General features: G+C 47.4%; 1 protein-coding gene across 4 annotated transcripts in view; it reads left to right on the top strand.

Moving 5' to 3' along the window:
• Nucleotides 1-17,141, top strand: part of Sash1 (SAM and SH3 domain containing 1) — a 154,894-nt gene extending 137,753 nt beyond the window's left edge. For all 4 annotated transcript variants that reach the window (XM_048354259.1, XM_048354260.1, XM_048354262.1 and 1 more), the window contains 7 exons: nucleotides 573-742; nucleotides 1,393-1,602; nucleotides 2,317-2,467; nucleotides 7,864-7,977; nucleotides 11,490-12,616; nucleotides 13,497-13,628; nucleotides 15,529-17,141. In XM_048354259.1, the coding sequence (XP_048210216.1) occupies nucleotides 573-742; nucleotides 1,393-1,602; nucleotides 2,317-2,467; nucleotides 7,864-7,977; nucleotides 11,490-12,616; nucleotides 13,497-13,628; nucleotides 15,529-15,792 (2,168 nt within the window). In that variant the 3' untranslated portion in view covers nucleotides 15,793-17,141. The remainder of the gene's footprint in view (nucleotides 1-572; nucleotides 743-1,392; nucleotides 1,603-2,316; nucleotides 2,468-7,863; nucleotides 7,978-11,489; nucleotides 12,617-13,496; nucleotides 13,629-15,528) is intronic.
• Nucleotides 17,142-17,427: the final 286 nt, after the last annotated feature.

Below are 17,427 nucleotides of genomic sequence, written 5' to 3' on the forward strand. Positions count from 1 at the left end.
AAAAGAAGGGAAGGGAGGGAGGGAGGGAGGGAGGGAGGGAGGGAGGGAGGGAGGGAGGGAGGGAGGGAGGGAGGGAGGGAGGGAGGGAGATGTGATGAGAAATGTAAATCTGGCAGGAAAGAAAGAAAGATGTGATGGGAAATGTAAATCTCTGCCAACAAGAGAGCTGTGGCTCAAGTGGTAGAATGTCTACTTTGAATATGAAAGCTTTGAATATGACAGCACTTAGGCTCTGAGTTCAAGCCCAAGTCCTGACATGGAAATGAACAAACAGAAGAGAAAGCAAAGGCTTTGACCAGGAGGGTCCCGGGCAGTGTCTTTTGTCAGGGCTGTTCCTGTCCCGTGGATGCCCTGATCATGAGGAGAACGTGCTGAACCCTTGTTCTTTAGGAACTCTACTGGGAATGATGGACAGCTCATGCCTGGCCCCTGCTCTGAGCTGCCACTGGCTTGTGGCCAGCTGATGGCGCCCCTTCTCTGGGCCTTCGTGTCCTATTCTTCTGTGTCCTCAGTGCCTTTCAGGGTTGCTGCATGCACAGTCTGTGTTTACCTTTCTTATGTTTCTTGCCCAGGTGGTCAGACAGTGAGCACCACCGATTCCTCCACCAGCAACAGAGAGAGCGTCAAGTCGGAGGATGGCGACGACGAGGAGCTGCCCTACCGAGGCCCCTTCTGTGGGCGAGCCCGGGTGCACACGGACTTCACCCCTAGTCCCTATGACACAGACTCGCTCAAGCTCAAGGTGGGTCCTTCCTTGGCTTCAGAGCAGCCAACCCAGGCCCTTGCGTCTTCGTGTGTTGGTTTTTGTGCCGGTCCTGAGGCTTGAACGTGGGCGCCCAAGCCCAAGGTTGTTTTTTCATTCCCTCTTGTTGAATGCTGGCCCTGCCGTGGTCCCACAAACCCCAGGCTCCATGCTTCTCCAGGAGAAGGGGAAGGTGTGAGAACAGAGGTGTTTAGGTGGGGCGTAAAGTTAGATGGGGATCCCACAAATGCATGCAGTAGTCACTGGGCAGGGCTTGCCACTGCCTTGTGACGTGTGGGAAATTGTTTCTCCAGGCCCCTCCCCCACACCATGGAGGAAGGGAGGATGTTTTGAGAGCGGGAGCTAGGCAGCCGGGCTGAGAGCTCTAGAGACAGTTCACACACACACATGGCTGTGCCATATAAGAGGGAAGGTGGGTTGTGAGCCTAGGCCTGAGTGGCATTCAGCACAGTCAGAAAGCGTTTCTCTGGTCTCTGCCAAATCCCCCCTTATCACGCTCTGCATCAGTCACTCGGAAAGGTGACTTGTGAGTTTGCCTCACAGCATTTTCCCACCCGTGTCTGACTGATTGCACTACCCATGCGTAGAAATGCCCCTACTGGAAAGATCTTTTGTTCTTTGGGCCGCAGAAAGGAGACATCATTGACATAATCAGCAAGCCGCCCATGGGAACCTGGATGGGCCTGTTGAACAACAAAGTGGGCACGTTCAAGTTCATCTACGTGGACGTGCTCAACGAGGAAGAGGAGAAACCCAAACGCCCCACGCGGAGGAGGAGGAAAGGAAAGCCACCCCAACCCAAGTCCGTGGAAGATCTCCTGGATCGCATTAATCTGAAAGTCAGTCACATCTTACTGTTGTTGCGTGTGTGCCCTCCTTCCCTCTAACTTCTCCTTCTACGCTGAGCCCGAGAGAGCAGTGTTAGGGTAGTGGTTGGATCTGTGGTCATCCAACCGGGGTGACCCCTTAATCTGATGGTGTCCTGCCCATGGGAAAATAATCATTAGTGTTCTAATGTTGCTCCTGACCTCTGCTGGGTCTGGTAATAAGGTAAAAACCCTAGATCAAAATGTGCCACTAGAAGGCCCATGGCCCAAAATGTGGGTGCCCTGCTCCCCGCCAGCCCCGTGGGGTCTTGAGGCTTCATCCCCCTTACTCCCTCTCTCTCAACATGACTCCCAGCATCTTACAGCCTAGATTCTGTGTTTTGTTTTGTTCTGTGCAAAATCTTCTTGCTCCTGAACATTTGATGGGGCTTTCGAAGTTGGGTTTTTGTCTTTTTCACCGTAGGCTGCATGGGGAGAAAGGAATTAATTCATGAATCCAGTTCCAGTGGCAGCAAGTAGGCTCCATCATAGTCCAAAATATCTATCTTCTTAACTCGTGATTAATAAAATACCCTGACTGTCTGCTAAACTGGAGGGTGGGGAGGCCCAACTCATCTTTTTATTAGCCAGAAAACGGCTATGGGAAAGGAAGCTGAGGAATTAGAGGCCAGTTGATACTTACCACATGGCTGCAACTCATTCCAGTCTTCTTTCTGTTTCACACAGGAACACATGCCCACTTTCCTGTTCAATGGATATGAGGACCTAGATACCTTCAAGCTTCTGGAGGAGGAAGACTTGGATGAGTTAAATATCAGGGACCCAGAACACAGAGCTGTTCTCTTGACGGCGGTGGAGCTATTACAGGAATATGACAGTAAGTCCTTGCACACACAGGATGGTGTTGGCATTCTGTGGTCACCCGCAGGCCTCTCCCCTATGCTATCATCATATGCTTAGGTCCTTAGAGTTACTTCTTCTAGCTCCTTTCTAAAGCCAAGGTCAGTTTCAAATTATACCAGCTTCCAATTCTAAGATAGGTAACATTCCTAGTTGCAGACATTCCTGTTCACATGGAGACAAATGAAGGCAGCACCTGAGAGAATTTCATTTCAGTTTTTTAAAAAAAGAAACTAGTAAACTCCACTGTGATTCTATTGCCACGTGTACCCTTTCTGTAGTCATTAGGATCCCTGGGCACAAAAATGATTGCCCATCTGGGACTTGTCCCATTGAGAATAAAGTATGTCCCAAAGCACGAGGAGTTGTTTCGTATTGATGAGGATGGTTACTGAAGAAGTAAAGTTCATCAGTTTTCATTCAAGAAGGCAATCTCTCTGAAGTGAAGATATAGAGCAGAGAATTGTCAGCCTAAATAAATGACAGCTTATTTTTACAGCCTGTGAGCAGAATTCATTGAGCTCCCAGCTTTTATGGAGTCTACTTGAATGCATCCTAGCTGTTGCTCCATTAACCCAGTCTTCTCTTGTTCTTTAGTCTTCAGTCTGACACCAAAATTATCCTTGAAATGATTCATCATGAAGGGAGTAGCCTCCCCAGCCACTGAAGTGAAATACGTTTTCCTTCAAGTGCTCTGCTCCGCTGCAGGAACATCAGTGCTAATAGCATTTCTATTTCAGAAACACGTACCAAACCATGGTTAATGGTGGGAACAAAATTATACATTACTGATAAGTTTCAAACTTAGGAGGTTTTCACTTCCTGACAATGTGAAAGAAACACTCCCAATAGAAATTCTACTTCAAATTTTGAATCCTGATCTTCTCGTGGCCTGGAAAAGACAGTAGGCTCCCTGACCCTCTGGTAGGATTGCTAGGCTGTCACTGCTCCCAGTCAGCTCTGTGGTTTCAAGGATCACAGTAGGACTCCACAGTACTCCATGCTGCTGAGTTTGGATGTTCAGTAGGTTGGATGCGTTGAGTGCATATTTGGCTTGTAATATCCTTATGGAGTTCTGGAACCCTCTCATCAGCTGAGGAACATTGGTACCAGCTTTCTCAGACACAGGAGACTTGGAAGCAAATAGGTCAGTAATTTTACTTCTGCTTAAAAAGGATATTTTCTAAATTAGCTGATAAGAGAGGAGTATACACCATCAAAGTGGTCCAAACCCCAGATAAACAGGGGTATCCTTCAGGAATAGATTTGGAAGGTTCATGTCTCATACCCAATATCACTTTAGAAGCAGGGCTCTGTAGTATTTGAGTGTCCTAAGACTCTACAGATGTGTGCTGATATTCATAGGAATTAGTCTTAAATCATCTTTTCTGTACCACATCTGCTATATGATATGACTCATCTGCTCTTCCTTGACCAACTTGTTTATATCTACTTAGCCATACATTTCTCTTGTCGTTTAAATATAGGAAGAACAAAACTAAACCCTAAATCTAAACCAAGGTCCTGGATTTACTCTACTTCATGCCATGGTGGCCCAGAGCCATGGTCCTTGGATCACACTAAGGCAGTATAGGGTCTTTGTGCCAGGGGCATTTTGTAGGAAAAGGAAATCTTTATCCATTGTAACATAACTCGGAAGGTTGAAGACTTTGCTTCTTCCTAGACCCCATTTTGAATCTGCATTTTCCTTGTTTGGGATTTCTGAGATAGGTAGAGTAGTATTTCCTCTTACTGGCCCTAAACCAAAGGTTCCAGGCCTCATGTGTACTGACTCATGCCAACAAACCGAGTCCAGACTTAAGCTAGGTTTAGAAGACTCCACATCTGATGCAGTCAAACTCACTGTATTTAAGAAATATTCCCAGCCAGACACAGGCTTATGCCTATAATCCTAGCTACTCAAGGGGCTGAGATCTGAGGATTGAGAGTTGAAGCCATCCCAGGCAGGAATGTCTATAAGACTCTTACTTCCAATTAACCACCAAAGAGTCAGAAGTGGAGCTGTGGCCCAAGCGATAGAATAGCCAGCTTTGAGGGGGAAAAGCTAAAAGACAGAGCCTGAGTTCAAGCCCAGGTACTGGTTGCACACGCACACGCGTGTGCGCACGCACACACACAAGAAATATTCCAAGTGATTAATAACTTAGAGGAACATAATAGGTTTCTGTCAAACTAAATTTCTGTACACAAGAGAGGTATAGAGATCTAATGAGGTCTTTGAAGACCTGTGGGAATCTTGAAGTTTTCTAGTCTAGACTTCCTCTGAAAGCAAAAAGTTTATTGCAAGGACTGCTTAGAAGTCATTGTCCTCCAGTGCTGGGGGCAGGGTCTCCAGGCCCAGTTCCATTTGGAAAAGACTTAATTGTCAGGTTGCTCTTTCTTGCACTCTTTCAGGTCTTGCTAAGTGAAAGCTTCTCCCCCCCCTCTTTTTTTTTTTTTAAAGAATTTTAATTGTGGTAAAATATGTATACCAGGAAGTTTATCATCTTCATTATTTTGCAGCTCAATATAAATGATAATCTTTATAGGAAGCTTAATGAGGAATTCCTTCGAATACTCAGTGTGAAGAAGTACAGAGGAAAAGGAAACAAATACATACACATACACTTCCTGAATTCAACTGAAGTCAACATTTTATCCTGTTGCTTCCATCTTTATTTTCATAAGAAATGATGTTATCTAAGAATCAGTTTTCTCCCTTGCTTTCTGAGGCACCTGCTCTCCAGCAGAAGGCATATCCATCAAGCTACTTTGGATGCTGGCACACCTCTTAAATGTCTTAGCATGTCCCTTTCTGTGCACACACACATGCATGCAGGAATGGCTGTGTTTTGGGAGAGGTGAAGAAGAGCGTTATAAAGCCCCTATCAATCCCTTTGGGGCCTTTCTGAAGTGAAGTTTCCGTCCTTCGGTCTTTTTTTACTGTGAGGACCGCATGGCTCTTACTCATCTTCTTTCTTGCTTTGGCATCAACTTGAATAAGTATAGGAGAAGGTTATGGGATGGATTCTGCAGTACATACAGCAAGACACCTACTTCTTTCTCCCTGATGGAGACAAGGACTTCTAGCTCCTTCCCATACAGCAGAACTGTGGTTTTCACGAGAGGGAATGAAGCGTCCTGCTGTGTCTGATGACGTTGGGAACCAGGCTGTATTTCCATACTGTGGTGGTAACAGGTTTTCTCCTCTTCCCACTGATCAGCACTCTGAAGTCTGCCTAGACTCTCTGTCTGAGCTGTGGCCACCAGTGACAAATGACACTGCTTCCTTTCCCCCAGATTGTAGCACAGAGCTCCAAGCCCTCATTTATAAGCATCATTTTCCTAAATAATACACTAGACTAGGACAAAGGCTACTCCAGATCCACAGGCTTTTTTTTTTTTTTTTTTGACCAGTCCTGGGCCTTGGACTCAGGGCCTGATCACCGTCCCTGGCATCTTCCCGCTCAAGGCTAGCACTCTTCCACCTGAGCCACAGCGCCCCTTCTGGCCGTTTTCCATATATGTGGTGCTGGGGAATCGAACCAAGAGCTTCATGTGTAGGAGGCAAGCACTCTTGCCACTAGGCCATATTCCCAGCCCCCCACAGGCTTTTTGACCCTATGAGGACGCCACTATAGAATGTTCCAGAGTTTGGTTAGGGGGAAGGGGAGGAGGGGGCTCATGGATTTCTAATTGGTTAAGTTTCCCTTCCTCACTTAATAATTGACACTCTAAAGCTGAGGTTCTCATTTAATGGCTTATCCTGCCATGACCCCTTGCCAGAACTTGTCACAGAAGGCGTTCCCTGTGGGAAGTGCAGGCAGGAAGTGGCGAGGGGTCCTTGGCGGTGGGGTACGTGTGTGGAAAGGCAGCTCTCGGCCTCCCCGAGGGTTTATTTTGGAGACCTGAGAGAAAGCATCATATTCTGGATATCGATATGTTTTTTAAAAAATTCCTTTGTGTATGTGGTTGGTGTGGGAGGTGAAGAGAAAAGACAAGTTGATCGTCACTGCAACCAGCTATTTTCGGTAGGAAATGTTTTCTTGGTTTCCATTTTACATGACCAAGCACTTTCACTGCCTAATAATCATCAGAAGATGTTCTGTGTGTAACCACGGCACCCCATGGCGGCTCCCCGTGCTCTGGAGAGAACAGGCAGAGGGAGGTGGCCGGGGACTGAAGGCCCGCAAGATGTCCCCTGTGGTTTCCTGGAGGTAGACTCGTGCAGCCGGCTCATCCATGGGGAGCATCTCTCCATTTCCCGCCCCCCTCCCAGCTTGTGGAGGTCCAAGTACTGACGCTTCTATTTCAGTGAGGCTCCTCAGAATAGGTGTGCTCCACTTGCAGTCATCGGGCTTACGAGCATCCGCTTCTGACTTGGCCAGTCGGAGGGCCTCCTGAGCTCTCCCTGGCACACAGCCTTGTGCACAGGAACTGGGAGTGCTGGCCTGAGACATAGGGAGAAGTCTGACAAGAGAGGAAACACTCCAGTTCATTTCAAACAAGGAAAACAAAAAGAGACTTGCTGCTGGCTCCTTCCCTCGTCAGCACTGGGATCTGTGTGCTGTGGCTGGCCTTCCTCTTGCTTAGGTGATAAGAACCCACCTGTGCTAACAAGGACCAAGACTGATGATAAAATAGGATAGTTCAAGCCAGATTTCAGGCTCATACCTGAAATCCTTCCTACTTAAGAAGCTGAGATCTAAGGATCTCGGTTCAAAGACAACCCAGGCAGGAGAGTCCATGAGGCTCTTATCTCCGATTAACCACCAAAGCAGCTGGAAGTGGCGCTATGGCTCAAGTAGTAGAAGTGCTAGCTAGCTAGCATCGAGTAGAAAGGTTCAGGGATAGAACCTAGGCCCTGAGTTCAAGCCCCAGGACCAGTATAAAAAATTAAAATATAATAATCACTTCAGGAACTAGAAGTCCGGCTCTATGAAACACGTGACGTACTTCAGCTTTTGAAAGGAACGTTGACTCACCTGTTCTTTCTCAATGATGCCGTCTCTCAGTGAGCTCCGCACGTCTCCTCCTCCTGGCCCACACCCCGCTCTGCACGCCTCCTCTCCACTCAGCCTCCAGTGCACCTCTGTTTGGGTACCTGGAGAGGACTCCGAATACTCCAGCTTTGTGCTCTCTCTCTCCCAATTTACTTGTGTTTGAGCAACACTGTATTTGAAAGAGAAGCCTTCTGTGATATCACTAGCTCATTTTGATCATATTCACTCTAAAATAATATGTTCTCTTCTCAAAGCCCAAGGCCTAAACATCTATGGCAGTAATGGAAGATAGAAATCCAGATCTAATAACTTGGATGCCTTGGCTTGTGTTCCCCCTTTTGATCCTGTGCTGTATGCTCACCTTCTCCAGGTAACAGTGACCATTCCGGGTCCCAAGAAAAGCTGCTCGTGGATAGCCAGGGCCTGAGTGGATGCTCCCCGAGAGACTCCGGATGCTACGAAGGCAGCGAGAACCTGGACAATGGTAATGTGAGCACAGATGACCAGAACGTGCTTTGGCAGGGCCTGCCTCTCAATGTATAAATGGCTAGTCTGTTATCACGGTATAGCCAAGGCTCATCTTTTCTTCTTCTGGCCTCTTCTCCATGCTCGTTTCCAGTTGGTCTCTTCTGTGTATTCCTGGCTGCTGGGTGAGCTTCATAAATTCCATCTGAACTACCTACAGCCATAAAACCTAACTTGTGCGTCTCCTGTGGCCCTTCCTTTATGCAGTTACAACTAACACTTCAGTGTTGGGATGTATCAGGCCCACAAGGAAAGCCCTTTGCCAGGTAGGCCATCCATCAGAGTCACACCATCAGCGGGGTCTTAAATGCCTCAGCTGCACGGTCAATCCAGAGGCAGTTAGAGAGCGTGATGGAAAAGCCACATGTCTTATTCATGGCTTCCCTGCCCTAAACAATCAGGACATGGTTGCTATGAAATTTCAGGAAATCTTCTCTCAGATAGAAGCAGAGTGGTTAAGTACAATGGGCTCCGGTAGGCTAAATGTCCCTGTGGGAAGCCCAGTGGCTTCCCGTGGTGAACCCCCAAATTCTTATTATTGCAAGGTTAGAAGTAGTACTAAAGCATTCATGCTGCCATCATGATTTCAATCTCTGTGGACACTTGAAGATCAAAGCAAAAAATGTTCAAGGTTTTTCTGTGTGTTCTCTTAGTATCAGTACTGGGCTTTGAACTCAGGGCCTAGGCACTGTCCCTTAGCTTTTTTGCTCAAGGCTAGCATTTGACCGCTTCAGCCACAGCTCCATTTCTAGCTTCTTGCTGGTTCATTGGAGATAAGAGTCTCCCATATTTGTCTTTCTGGGCTGACTTGGAACCTTGATCCTCAGATCTCAGCCTCCTGAGTAGCTAGGATTCTAGGTATATGAGCCCTGCCACCCAAGAATGAGCTATTTAATTTAGGAGGAGAGTAGATCCTCTGGGCAGTAATCTTCAGAGAGTCTGAGCTCAGATCAGGTGCGAAACCTCCCCATGATTGTAACACAGGCTCCATGTCCACACACATCAACTTCCTGTGTGAGTCTGGAAGGATTTTCTTTTCTGCTGGTCACCTTCCCCTAGCCAAAACTTTTCAGTAAAGAATTGAAACTCGGCTGGACTGGGGAGGTTATTGCGGATGGCACTGGCAGAATGTTTAATGCCTAGAGAACTCAGGTGCAATCTGATGGAGAATTGGGTTAAAGAAGCTGCTGGAGCCTACTTTGACCACTAAATACAGAGATCTAGCTAATTGAAGCTTCATGCGAAGATAGAGTTTAAATGTATGATTTATATAGAGAGTTAAGTGTGTTTGGGGGAGGGAGACTCCATATTTATGAAATTTATGTTAATGGAGTTTTAAGAATTTTCTATGTTCAGCTGATTTTTTTTAAAGTTTATTGGGATAGGCTTTTTGAAGATAGTTCCCTTTTTTTGTTTGTTTTTTTTTTCCACTTAGCTGTGCTAGTGGAGAATGGGACCATGGCCAGGATATTCAGTAAGCTAATAAACTTCATGTGACCACGAAATAGCCAACAAATACTGCTTCGTTGTGATGCTGTCCATCAGCATGGACCACACGGGCGGACAGGCCTTCAGGAGGGAACGGCTGGGGTGAGGCTCTGTGGTAGGCACTTGCCTGGCATGTGCAGGGTCCCGACCTCCATCCCAAGCAGGGCAAAGAGAGAGGGGGGGGAGGAGGGGGGGAGGGGAGAAGGTTGTTCAGCTTCACAAGAGAGGACACATAGCATCTAACCAGGTCTCTACTGACTAAAAAAATATTTCACTTGTTGATTTGTGTCTTACCGCAAAGAATGACCTTATTCGTAATATGTGATCGCCCGGCCCACTCTCCTTACTATTACCATCTCAAGAGTTTTGTTGTTGTTGTTTTGCCAGTCCTGGGGCTTAGACTCAGAGCCTGAGCACTGTTCCTTGCTTCTTTTTGCTCAAGGCTAGCACTCTACCTCTTGAGCCACGGCACCACTTCCGGCTTTTTCTGTTTATGTGGTGCTGAGGAATCAAACCCAGGGCTTGTGCATGCTAGGCAAGCACTCTACCACTAAGCCACATTCCCAGCCCCCATCCCATCTCAGCTTAATGGGATGCTTGTCATCTTATCAGTTTGAAATAGGAGTGAATTTGGTAGGCAGCTATGAAATCATGGAAGGAATCTGTTTTTCTCTTGTAGGGCCACAGCCCCAGGCCATTTATTTCTACCCCTTCTCTTTCATCTCTACAGCCTTAGCTTTTCTCAAGCAGTGCCTTGTATTTATCCTAAAGTGGCCATTTTCAGTTTGCATCCCTCCCTGTCTCTCTTCTCCTTGCCAAATTAGCCCTCAGCTTGCTTTCTCCTTGTTGCTGCAAAGGGGTAAGATTGCTTAGTGGGGAGATGTCAAAATTTAACATTAAAATATCACATTTCAAGTGTTTACTGGACGTGCCAGCCATTTCTTTGTCCCTTCCAAGTCTGCTGTGCATATATGATTTTTCATCTAGAGTAATAGAATCGCTTGTCTCCTATATCTTGTTAGCTGGTATATTTCCCACAGGCATCTGCAAGAAACATGTTAACCGAAAGTGAGAGAAGGGCAAGTGTATGTATGAATGCACTTACCATGTACCTGCATGTTGGTTATTAGTACAGTGACTGGCCCTTGGACCGCATGCTCCTAATAAAGCTTACCAAGCAGCAGCAGTTAATATCACTCTGTGGCCATCATTAAGTAGATTGTTCAGGTTTTCATTCTGACAGTTCATTTTAACCAGGGCAATTGCTTTGCTAGAACCATGTAAATGTTTTACCAGTGGTTTCTGGAGAAGTACTAACATTGGTTTGTTGACTGGTCTAAAACAAAGTTAGTTGCTCGTTTCTGGATTCATTTCTTAGAGGAGAGCTGCTTCAAGTAAGATGTAATTTAAATATTTGTTGATCTCCCTTCCGTGGCATCATTTATGGACCCTGTCTCATCTCTCTGTGTCAACCATAAGCGTGGGGTTTTGTACTCACCAAACTAATCCAAGTGAGGATGGTCAATGAACCTTCTATACTGAATGCAGCTAGGAGCATAACGTTCTCGTTCTGCCTGACAGTGCGTCTTTCTTTTCCACTTAGCTCAGTTAATTTCAGTCTGCATGAACCTTCTGAATACAACTAACAATCCTTTAAAAATTATTATTATCATCTTGGAGTAGCTGTACCAAGGGGTTGCAGTTCAGTATGTCAGTATAATTAGTGCATTTTGATCAATGTCACCTCTTTTGTCATTCTTCTCCATCTCTGCCAACCCCACCCAACCTCCCACTTTTCCTAGTTTTTCTAAAACTTTAGGACCATAATAACCCATCATCACCTAGCACCATAAGTGATAGCACCATGTCCCTAGTGTAACCCAACAGGAATTGGAGATTTCCATTATACTGGGCTCTCTTTGTGCACCAGTTGCTTTGGGTTTTTTTTGACACACCATTGTAAGATACAACTTTGTTTTCTAGGCAAGACCCCGAAAACTGGTCTCTCGTCAGCCAAGTCATCCACCGAGTCCAGCTTGAAGCCTTTCAGCCGTAGTCAGCTGGGCAACTACCCGACATTGCCTTTAACCAAGTCAGCGGAGGCGCAGCAGCAGGGAGAGGACAGCAGGGGGCGCTGCGGTCCCAGCCCAGATACTGCCAAGCACTGCGATGCTTCCTGTGCCACCGGCTCCAGTAAAAACCGAAGAAGCCTCCCCGTCTCCATCTGTCGGAGCTGTGAGACCCTGGAGGGTCCCCAGTCCGCGGACGCTTGGCCCCGATCCCATTCCCTGGATGACCTTCAAGGAGAGCCTGATGATGGACAAGTTGTGCCTACCGAGGTGCCGGAACCCTCCTCTCAGATTGTACCCGAAGTGCCACAAAAGACAGCTGCGTCCCTTGCAAAGCCTCAGCCCCCGGGGCGCGATCCTGCTGCCAGCAAGGCGTTGCTACTGACCCAAAGCAAGGGGCTTTCTGATCCCCAGAAAACGACTCCTAAGAGACTCGATGGCTCCCTGGCGGCCACTTCCCCCGGCCCGTCGCCTCCTTCACCACCACAGGGTCGGCCCAGAAAGGAGGCTCAGCCTCCTGCAGTTAAACCCAGTTTAACAAGGACGTCTGTGGAGGGCCACCGGAAAGGACACGACTTAGAAGGGACACGCCACCCCTCAGGCACCAAAGAAGGGGTAGAGGCGGAGCAGAGGGTTCCTGAGGCAAGGACACAGCCCAGACATCCTTCCCAGCCCCCGCCTGTCCCTGCCAAAAAGAACCGAGAGCGCCTGGGCAATGGCTTCCACCCGGCTCCCCCAGGCCCGGACGCCCCCTGCCTGCCCACGAAGAAGGCCAGCCCGGCCAGCCCCGCCGACTGCCCCCTGGCATCCAGGCTGCCCCTGCCCCCCGGTCAGGAGCCTGGCAGCCCGCCCAGCCCCAGACCACCCCCCTGGCTCTCGGAGCTCCCCGAGAGCGCCAGCCTGCAGGAGCACGGCGTGAGGCTGGGCCCTGCCCTGAGCAGGAAGGTGTCCTGCGCCCGGGCCGTGGACCTGGAGACGCTCACGGAGAACAAGCTGCAGGCCGAGGGGATCGATCTGACCGAGGAGCCCTACTCGGACAAGGTACCCAGGGCCCCCCCATGGTGAGGTCACTGGCGGTCCGGGGCGAGGGCCACGCAGCAGCCCGGCCGCCTCTGTCCACGGTGCACTGCCCTGCCCTTGAGCTCAGAGCACAGACCGCGGCGTCCTGCAGGGGCCGCTCTGCACCTGGCTTGCCGCGGCCCTCGCCTGGTCTCCTTGTCTGCCCTTGTGATCTGGGGGCAGGAGACAGGCAGCTGCCCTTGGCTGTCAGTGCTCACTATATCAGAACGGAACAAGATCCCGAACAAGATGGATTCATGGGTGGGAGAGGGCCCAGCCTGGCGTGTTATAGCTGACACCCCTAGGGCTCCCCGCTTCATTTCCCCACCCACCGAACAGGGTGGACAAAAACCACAAAAAAACCAGCCTGCACAACGGCCTCCTAGAGGAGCAAGGTTAGAAAACTGTGCGGCCTGCTCAGATGTAATTCAGGAGCTGCAGGACCCCATTATCGGTAGCTGACAGGGGTACAACGGTGATTTGAGAACCCCTGAGGGTACCAAGCCATTTGGACCAATGATTTTTAATACCTTTTTTTATTTGAAAAGAAAAAACAAACAAAAAGATCTGCAAGAACCAAACTAAGTCCGAGACCACGTTACTAGGAGTGCCTTACATTAGGTTTCCAAACACTTGCCGAAAGCTTGTCCGGATTTGGAAGGTTTTTGTGCCCCCACATTTCCTCCGAAGCATCCATCCTGAGAACCAAGAACCTCTATGTGATTCCAACTGGAATCTGGGAGTCCATTTCCTACACGTGCTAAATGTGTGTTCCTCTCTTAGGATTGGTATATCCTAGAAAGAAGAAAACGTAATCCAGACAACCAACCCTTCATGCCCCGTTTCTGTTCTTTCCTGGTAGCACGGCCGCTGCGGGATTCCCGAAGCCCTGGTGCAGAGATACGCAGAAGACTTAGATCAGCCTGAGAGGGACATCGCTACCAACATGGACCAGATCCGGGTGAAGCTGTTACGCAGGCAGCACCGCATGGCGGTGAGCGCTTTAGGTCTTCCCCTCAGCATTCTGAGGGGCTTTTGGTTACAACGAGCAGTGCTAAGGAAGGAAGGAAGCATCTGGGAAGTTACAACATACAATATAATACATAGAGAGAGTGTGTGTGTGTATATATTCTCTATGTTATATACACACACACACACACACACACACACACACATATATATATGATCAGTGTAGAAGACAGAATCTAGGATTCCATGTGTGTATGCTAGGCAAGCATTCTACCACTGATCTTTACCCTCAACCCCAGAGAGTAGCTTATACTGGCCCTGAACTCATGATCTTCTGCCTTAGCCAAAGTGACAGGTGGGATCACAGGTATGTGCTCAGCCTTAGAAATTGTCTAAAATATAATTTTCGAAGAAAAATAGTCCATAATCTCCATACTGAACGCTACAAAAACGCATGTAGTAGACCGAAATTTTCAGTTTAAGGGAAGTAAGTTCAAGTGAGATCCATTGTACCACGTGATGGCCACAGTTAATAGCGAAGCGTTACATACTTAAAAACTAAACGGTAAGGTGGTAATTTCATGTGTTCTTACCACAAGAAAAAAAAATGTTAAGCATTGTGAGATAATGTATCTTAAGCAGCTCACTTAGCCACAGCATTAAAATGTATACATTAAATGAAATACCATGTATGTACCCTAAATAAATGCAAATTTACTTCTTAATTTTAAAAGTCATGATTTCTATGCATGATTGCATAGTTCTGATTATTCTCATTTATTTGGGAATAAATATTTTTAATTAATGTTTTATTGTGTTCTATTGGGTGCATGTTCCATAGCTTTCTGTTATATACTGTTGAAACCTGTAGATATTTTCCAATTTTTTAATCTTCATGTATTGAAGAGCATCCTGGCTGATAAATCAAGTAATATCTGAGGCTACGTATTCTTCGAAAAGCTTTTGCTTTATCAAAGTTGCACAAAAACAAAGGTTTTTTGTTTTTTTTTACATATTACACATTGCTTTTTAAAAAGCCCTTTGTGTACTTAGTACTCAACTTTCAATGTTCATTTTCTTGTCCTCGACAGCTCTTCATACTACTATATCGTACAATTTTTATAATCACATTGATTAAATACTTAATTTTTGGTTGTTAATATCGATTCAAAGTACAGTGGAAAATCCGCAATATAAAAATACAACCAAGCCAGGAGCTGGTGGCTCACGCCTATAATCCTAGCTAGTCAGGAGGCTGAGATCTGAAGATTGAGCACAGAAGCTCAGCGCCAGTGCTCAGGCCCTGAGTTCAAGCTCCAGGGCCAGCAAGTGCATGTACGCAGGCACGCACACAAATACAATACAATGCAGCCAGGCGCCGGTGACTCACGCCTGTCATCCTAGCTGCTCAGGAGGCTGAGATCTGAGTATCATGGTTCAAAGCTGGCATAGGCAGAAAAGTCTGTGAAAATCTTATCTCCAATTCAGCTGTAAAAAGCCAGGAGTGGAGGTATATAGCTCAAGTGATAGAGCACCAGCTTAGTGTGAAAAAAATCTAAGGGAGTGTTCCGTGTCCTGAGTTCAAGCCTCGATACCAGGAAAAAAAGAAAAGAAATTAACCTACAACCCATTTAATTTTTATGCAAATCACCTTAGGCATCCTCACATTGAAGAACATAGCACTGCGAAACAAAATAGAAGCACATGTAAATACTTGAACAATTTCGAGATATCACTGGAGATTTGGTCTAATTGCAGATACCTTCTAGAACGTTCTAGAACATTTCCGTGAAGCTTTGCCTTTGAGAACGTGGTGTTTTGTTGTTTTATTTTCAGTGCTCTTCCCTTGCAGGCCTCTAAGGCAAGTCCTCCGAAGGCCCCCGTGTGGTCTTCCCGCTGCTCACTGCTTGTCTTTCCCTACCCAGATCCCAAGCGGCGGGCTCACAGAAATCTGCAAGAAGCCCCTGTCCCCGGGCTGCATCGCCTCGGTGTCGGATTGGCTCGTGTCCATCGGCCTGCCCATGTACGCCAGCACGCTTTCCGATGCGGGGCTCAGCACGCTGAGCCAGGTGCCCTCCCTGTCCCGCACCTGCCTTCAGGAGGCGGGCATCACCGAGGAGCGCCACGTGAGGAAGCTCATCTCCGCAGCCCGGCTCTTCAAACTGCCACCCAGCCCAGAGGCCGTGTAGCCCGCGCCTCGGCGCACCTCCCTGGACGAGAGCCAGCCCTCCACCGTGCTTGCCACGCTCACGCCATTCCTCCATCTCTGGCCGGCTGACCGGATGCAGAAGAAAGGCCCTGCGTGGGGCCCACAGAATGACACATGTGGACACAGGACTGAGGCCGCCCCCCTTTTCCTCCAGGAAAAGCCCCCCCCTCAAAGAAATTGGTGGGGTTCTCAATGACTGCCCTCCCCCCTCCAAGAGCAAGACAAGCACTTAGTTTTATTTTCAGACACAGAAGAAACCAAGATGCCAACGGGGTACCAAGACCATGCCTCCAGCCTAGCTTCGTGCTGCGGGAGAGCTGGGAGGAGAGGAGAGGGCGGGGCGGCCTGTTGTTTCTCATCGAGGACCCTTGGATCTTTTGTCAGTCGTGCCCATGCCCAATGGGCTTCGCCAGGCCAAAGTCACAGCCTTGGGAGTGGTTGTACACTATCAGCCATGCTTACTTGTTGACAAGTGAAAAAGATCAGGGCGCACCCGGAAAATAAGGAAAGTCCTGTTCTCCTTTAGATAAACAAGGGACCTTTGTAAGAATTGCTTCCTAGCAATCAGCTTTTATTTGCCTTAATATAAGCTTTTAAGCAGATATCTATCTAATGTTCACAACCCCTGTTCCTAACCCTAGTTCCAAATCTTCAGCTTAAACTGCCATCTAACATTCCTGGGATGTTTCTAGAAAGAAAGAAAGAAAAAAAAAAACCCTTTTCTAATTGTCTTGTTCTAACCATGGCTTATTTTGTAGAGGTGTTTATCAGGCACACTTTCATGTTGGCTTTGGGTCTTTAACCACAAACTCAATGAAAAAGAGAGATGAGAAATTCACAAAGAGGTGTGTGTGTGTGTGCGTGGTGTGTGCGTGCGTGCGTGTGCGTGCGTGTGCACATGCACACTGCCTGCATTTTAATCCATTTAGTAGTGGGCCACGTGGGTCATGTGCTGCACTATTGACTTGGTATCTGACTCTGTCCATCCCCAAATTGCGAGGTTAACTGATAGAGCGTCTTGGCGCAAAGTCTAGAGTGCTGAATAGTTCAGAAAGAGCTTTCTAAAAAGGGAAATGGTTTCCAAAGTGGGCTTTTCTTTCTTTCCCCTAAGCTTTCTTTCACTTCTCTCCTTTTCCTTCCTTGGATAATTCTTAAAATTCAAACCAAGGTTCATTAAGGAGCCAGATGAACCATTCACCCCATGTACCGTGTGCCTCTTCTCAATTGTTTTCTCAGCAGATCTCAATCCATTTTGTCCTAGCGTTCAGAGTTTAAGGTTTGCTTAGCAATCAGCAAATCTAGACAACCTTTAAGGTTGTCTGTTACTTTGGATTTTGTTTTTTCCTTCATATTCTTATGAGCATTATTTGAAGCATCCATGTGGTTATTTAGAATAGGAGCATTTGGAACTCAAGACTTTGATCAAAAGTTCTCTTCGTATTTCCTCTGGTTATTAAAATAAATGCTTCCCTCCGGGGTTTTAAGGAAGAGTGGTTATGTGGCCGACAAAGCCATCATTAACATCTGTTTTGTGCATCTGGAGCCCTGTCTGAGGAACAGCAGAACATCCTCAGGTTAGGTCGGTGTTTTCATGTCTTGGTGTGATTTTTTCAAA

Source organism: Perognathus longimembris, chromosome 9, assembly GCF_023159225.1.
Source record: "Perognathus longimembris pacificus isolate PPM17 chromosome 9, ASM2315922v1, whole genome shotgun sequence".
Taxonomy (NCBI): Eukaryota; Metazoa; Chordata; class Mammalia; order Rodentia; family Heteromyidae; genus Perognathus; species Perognathus longimembris.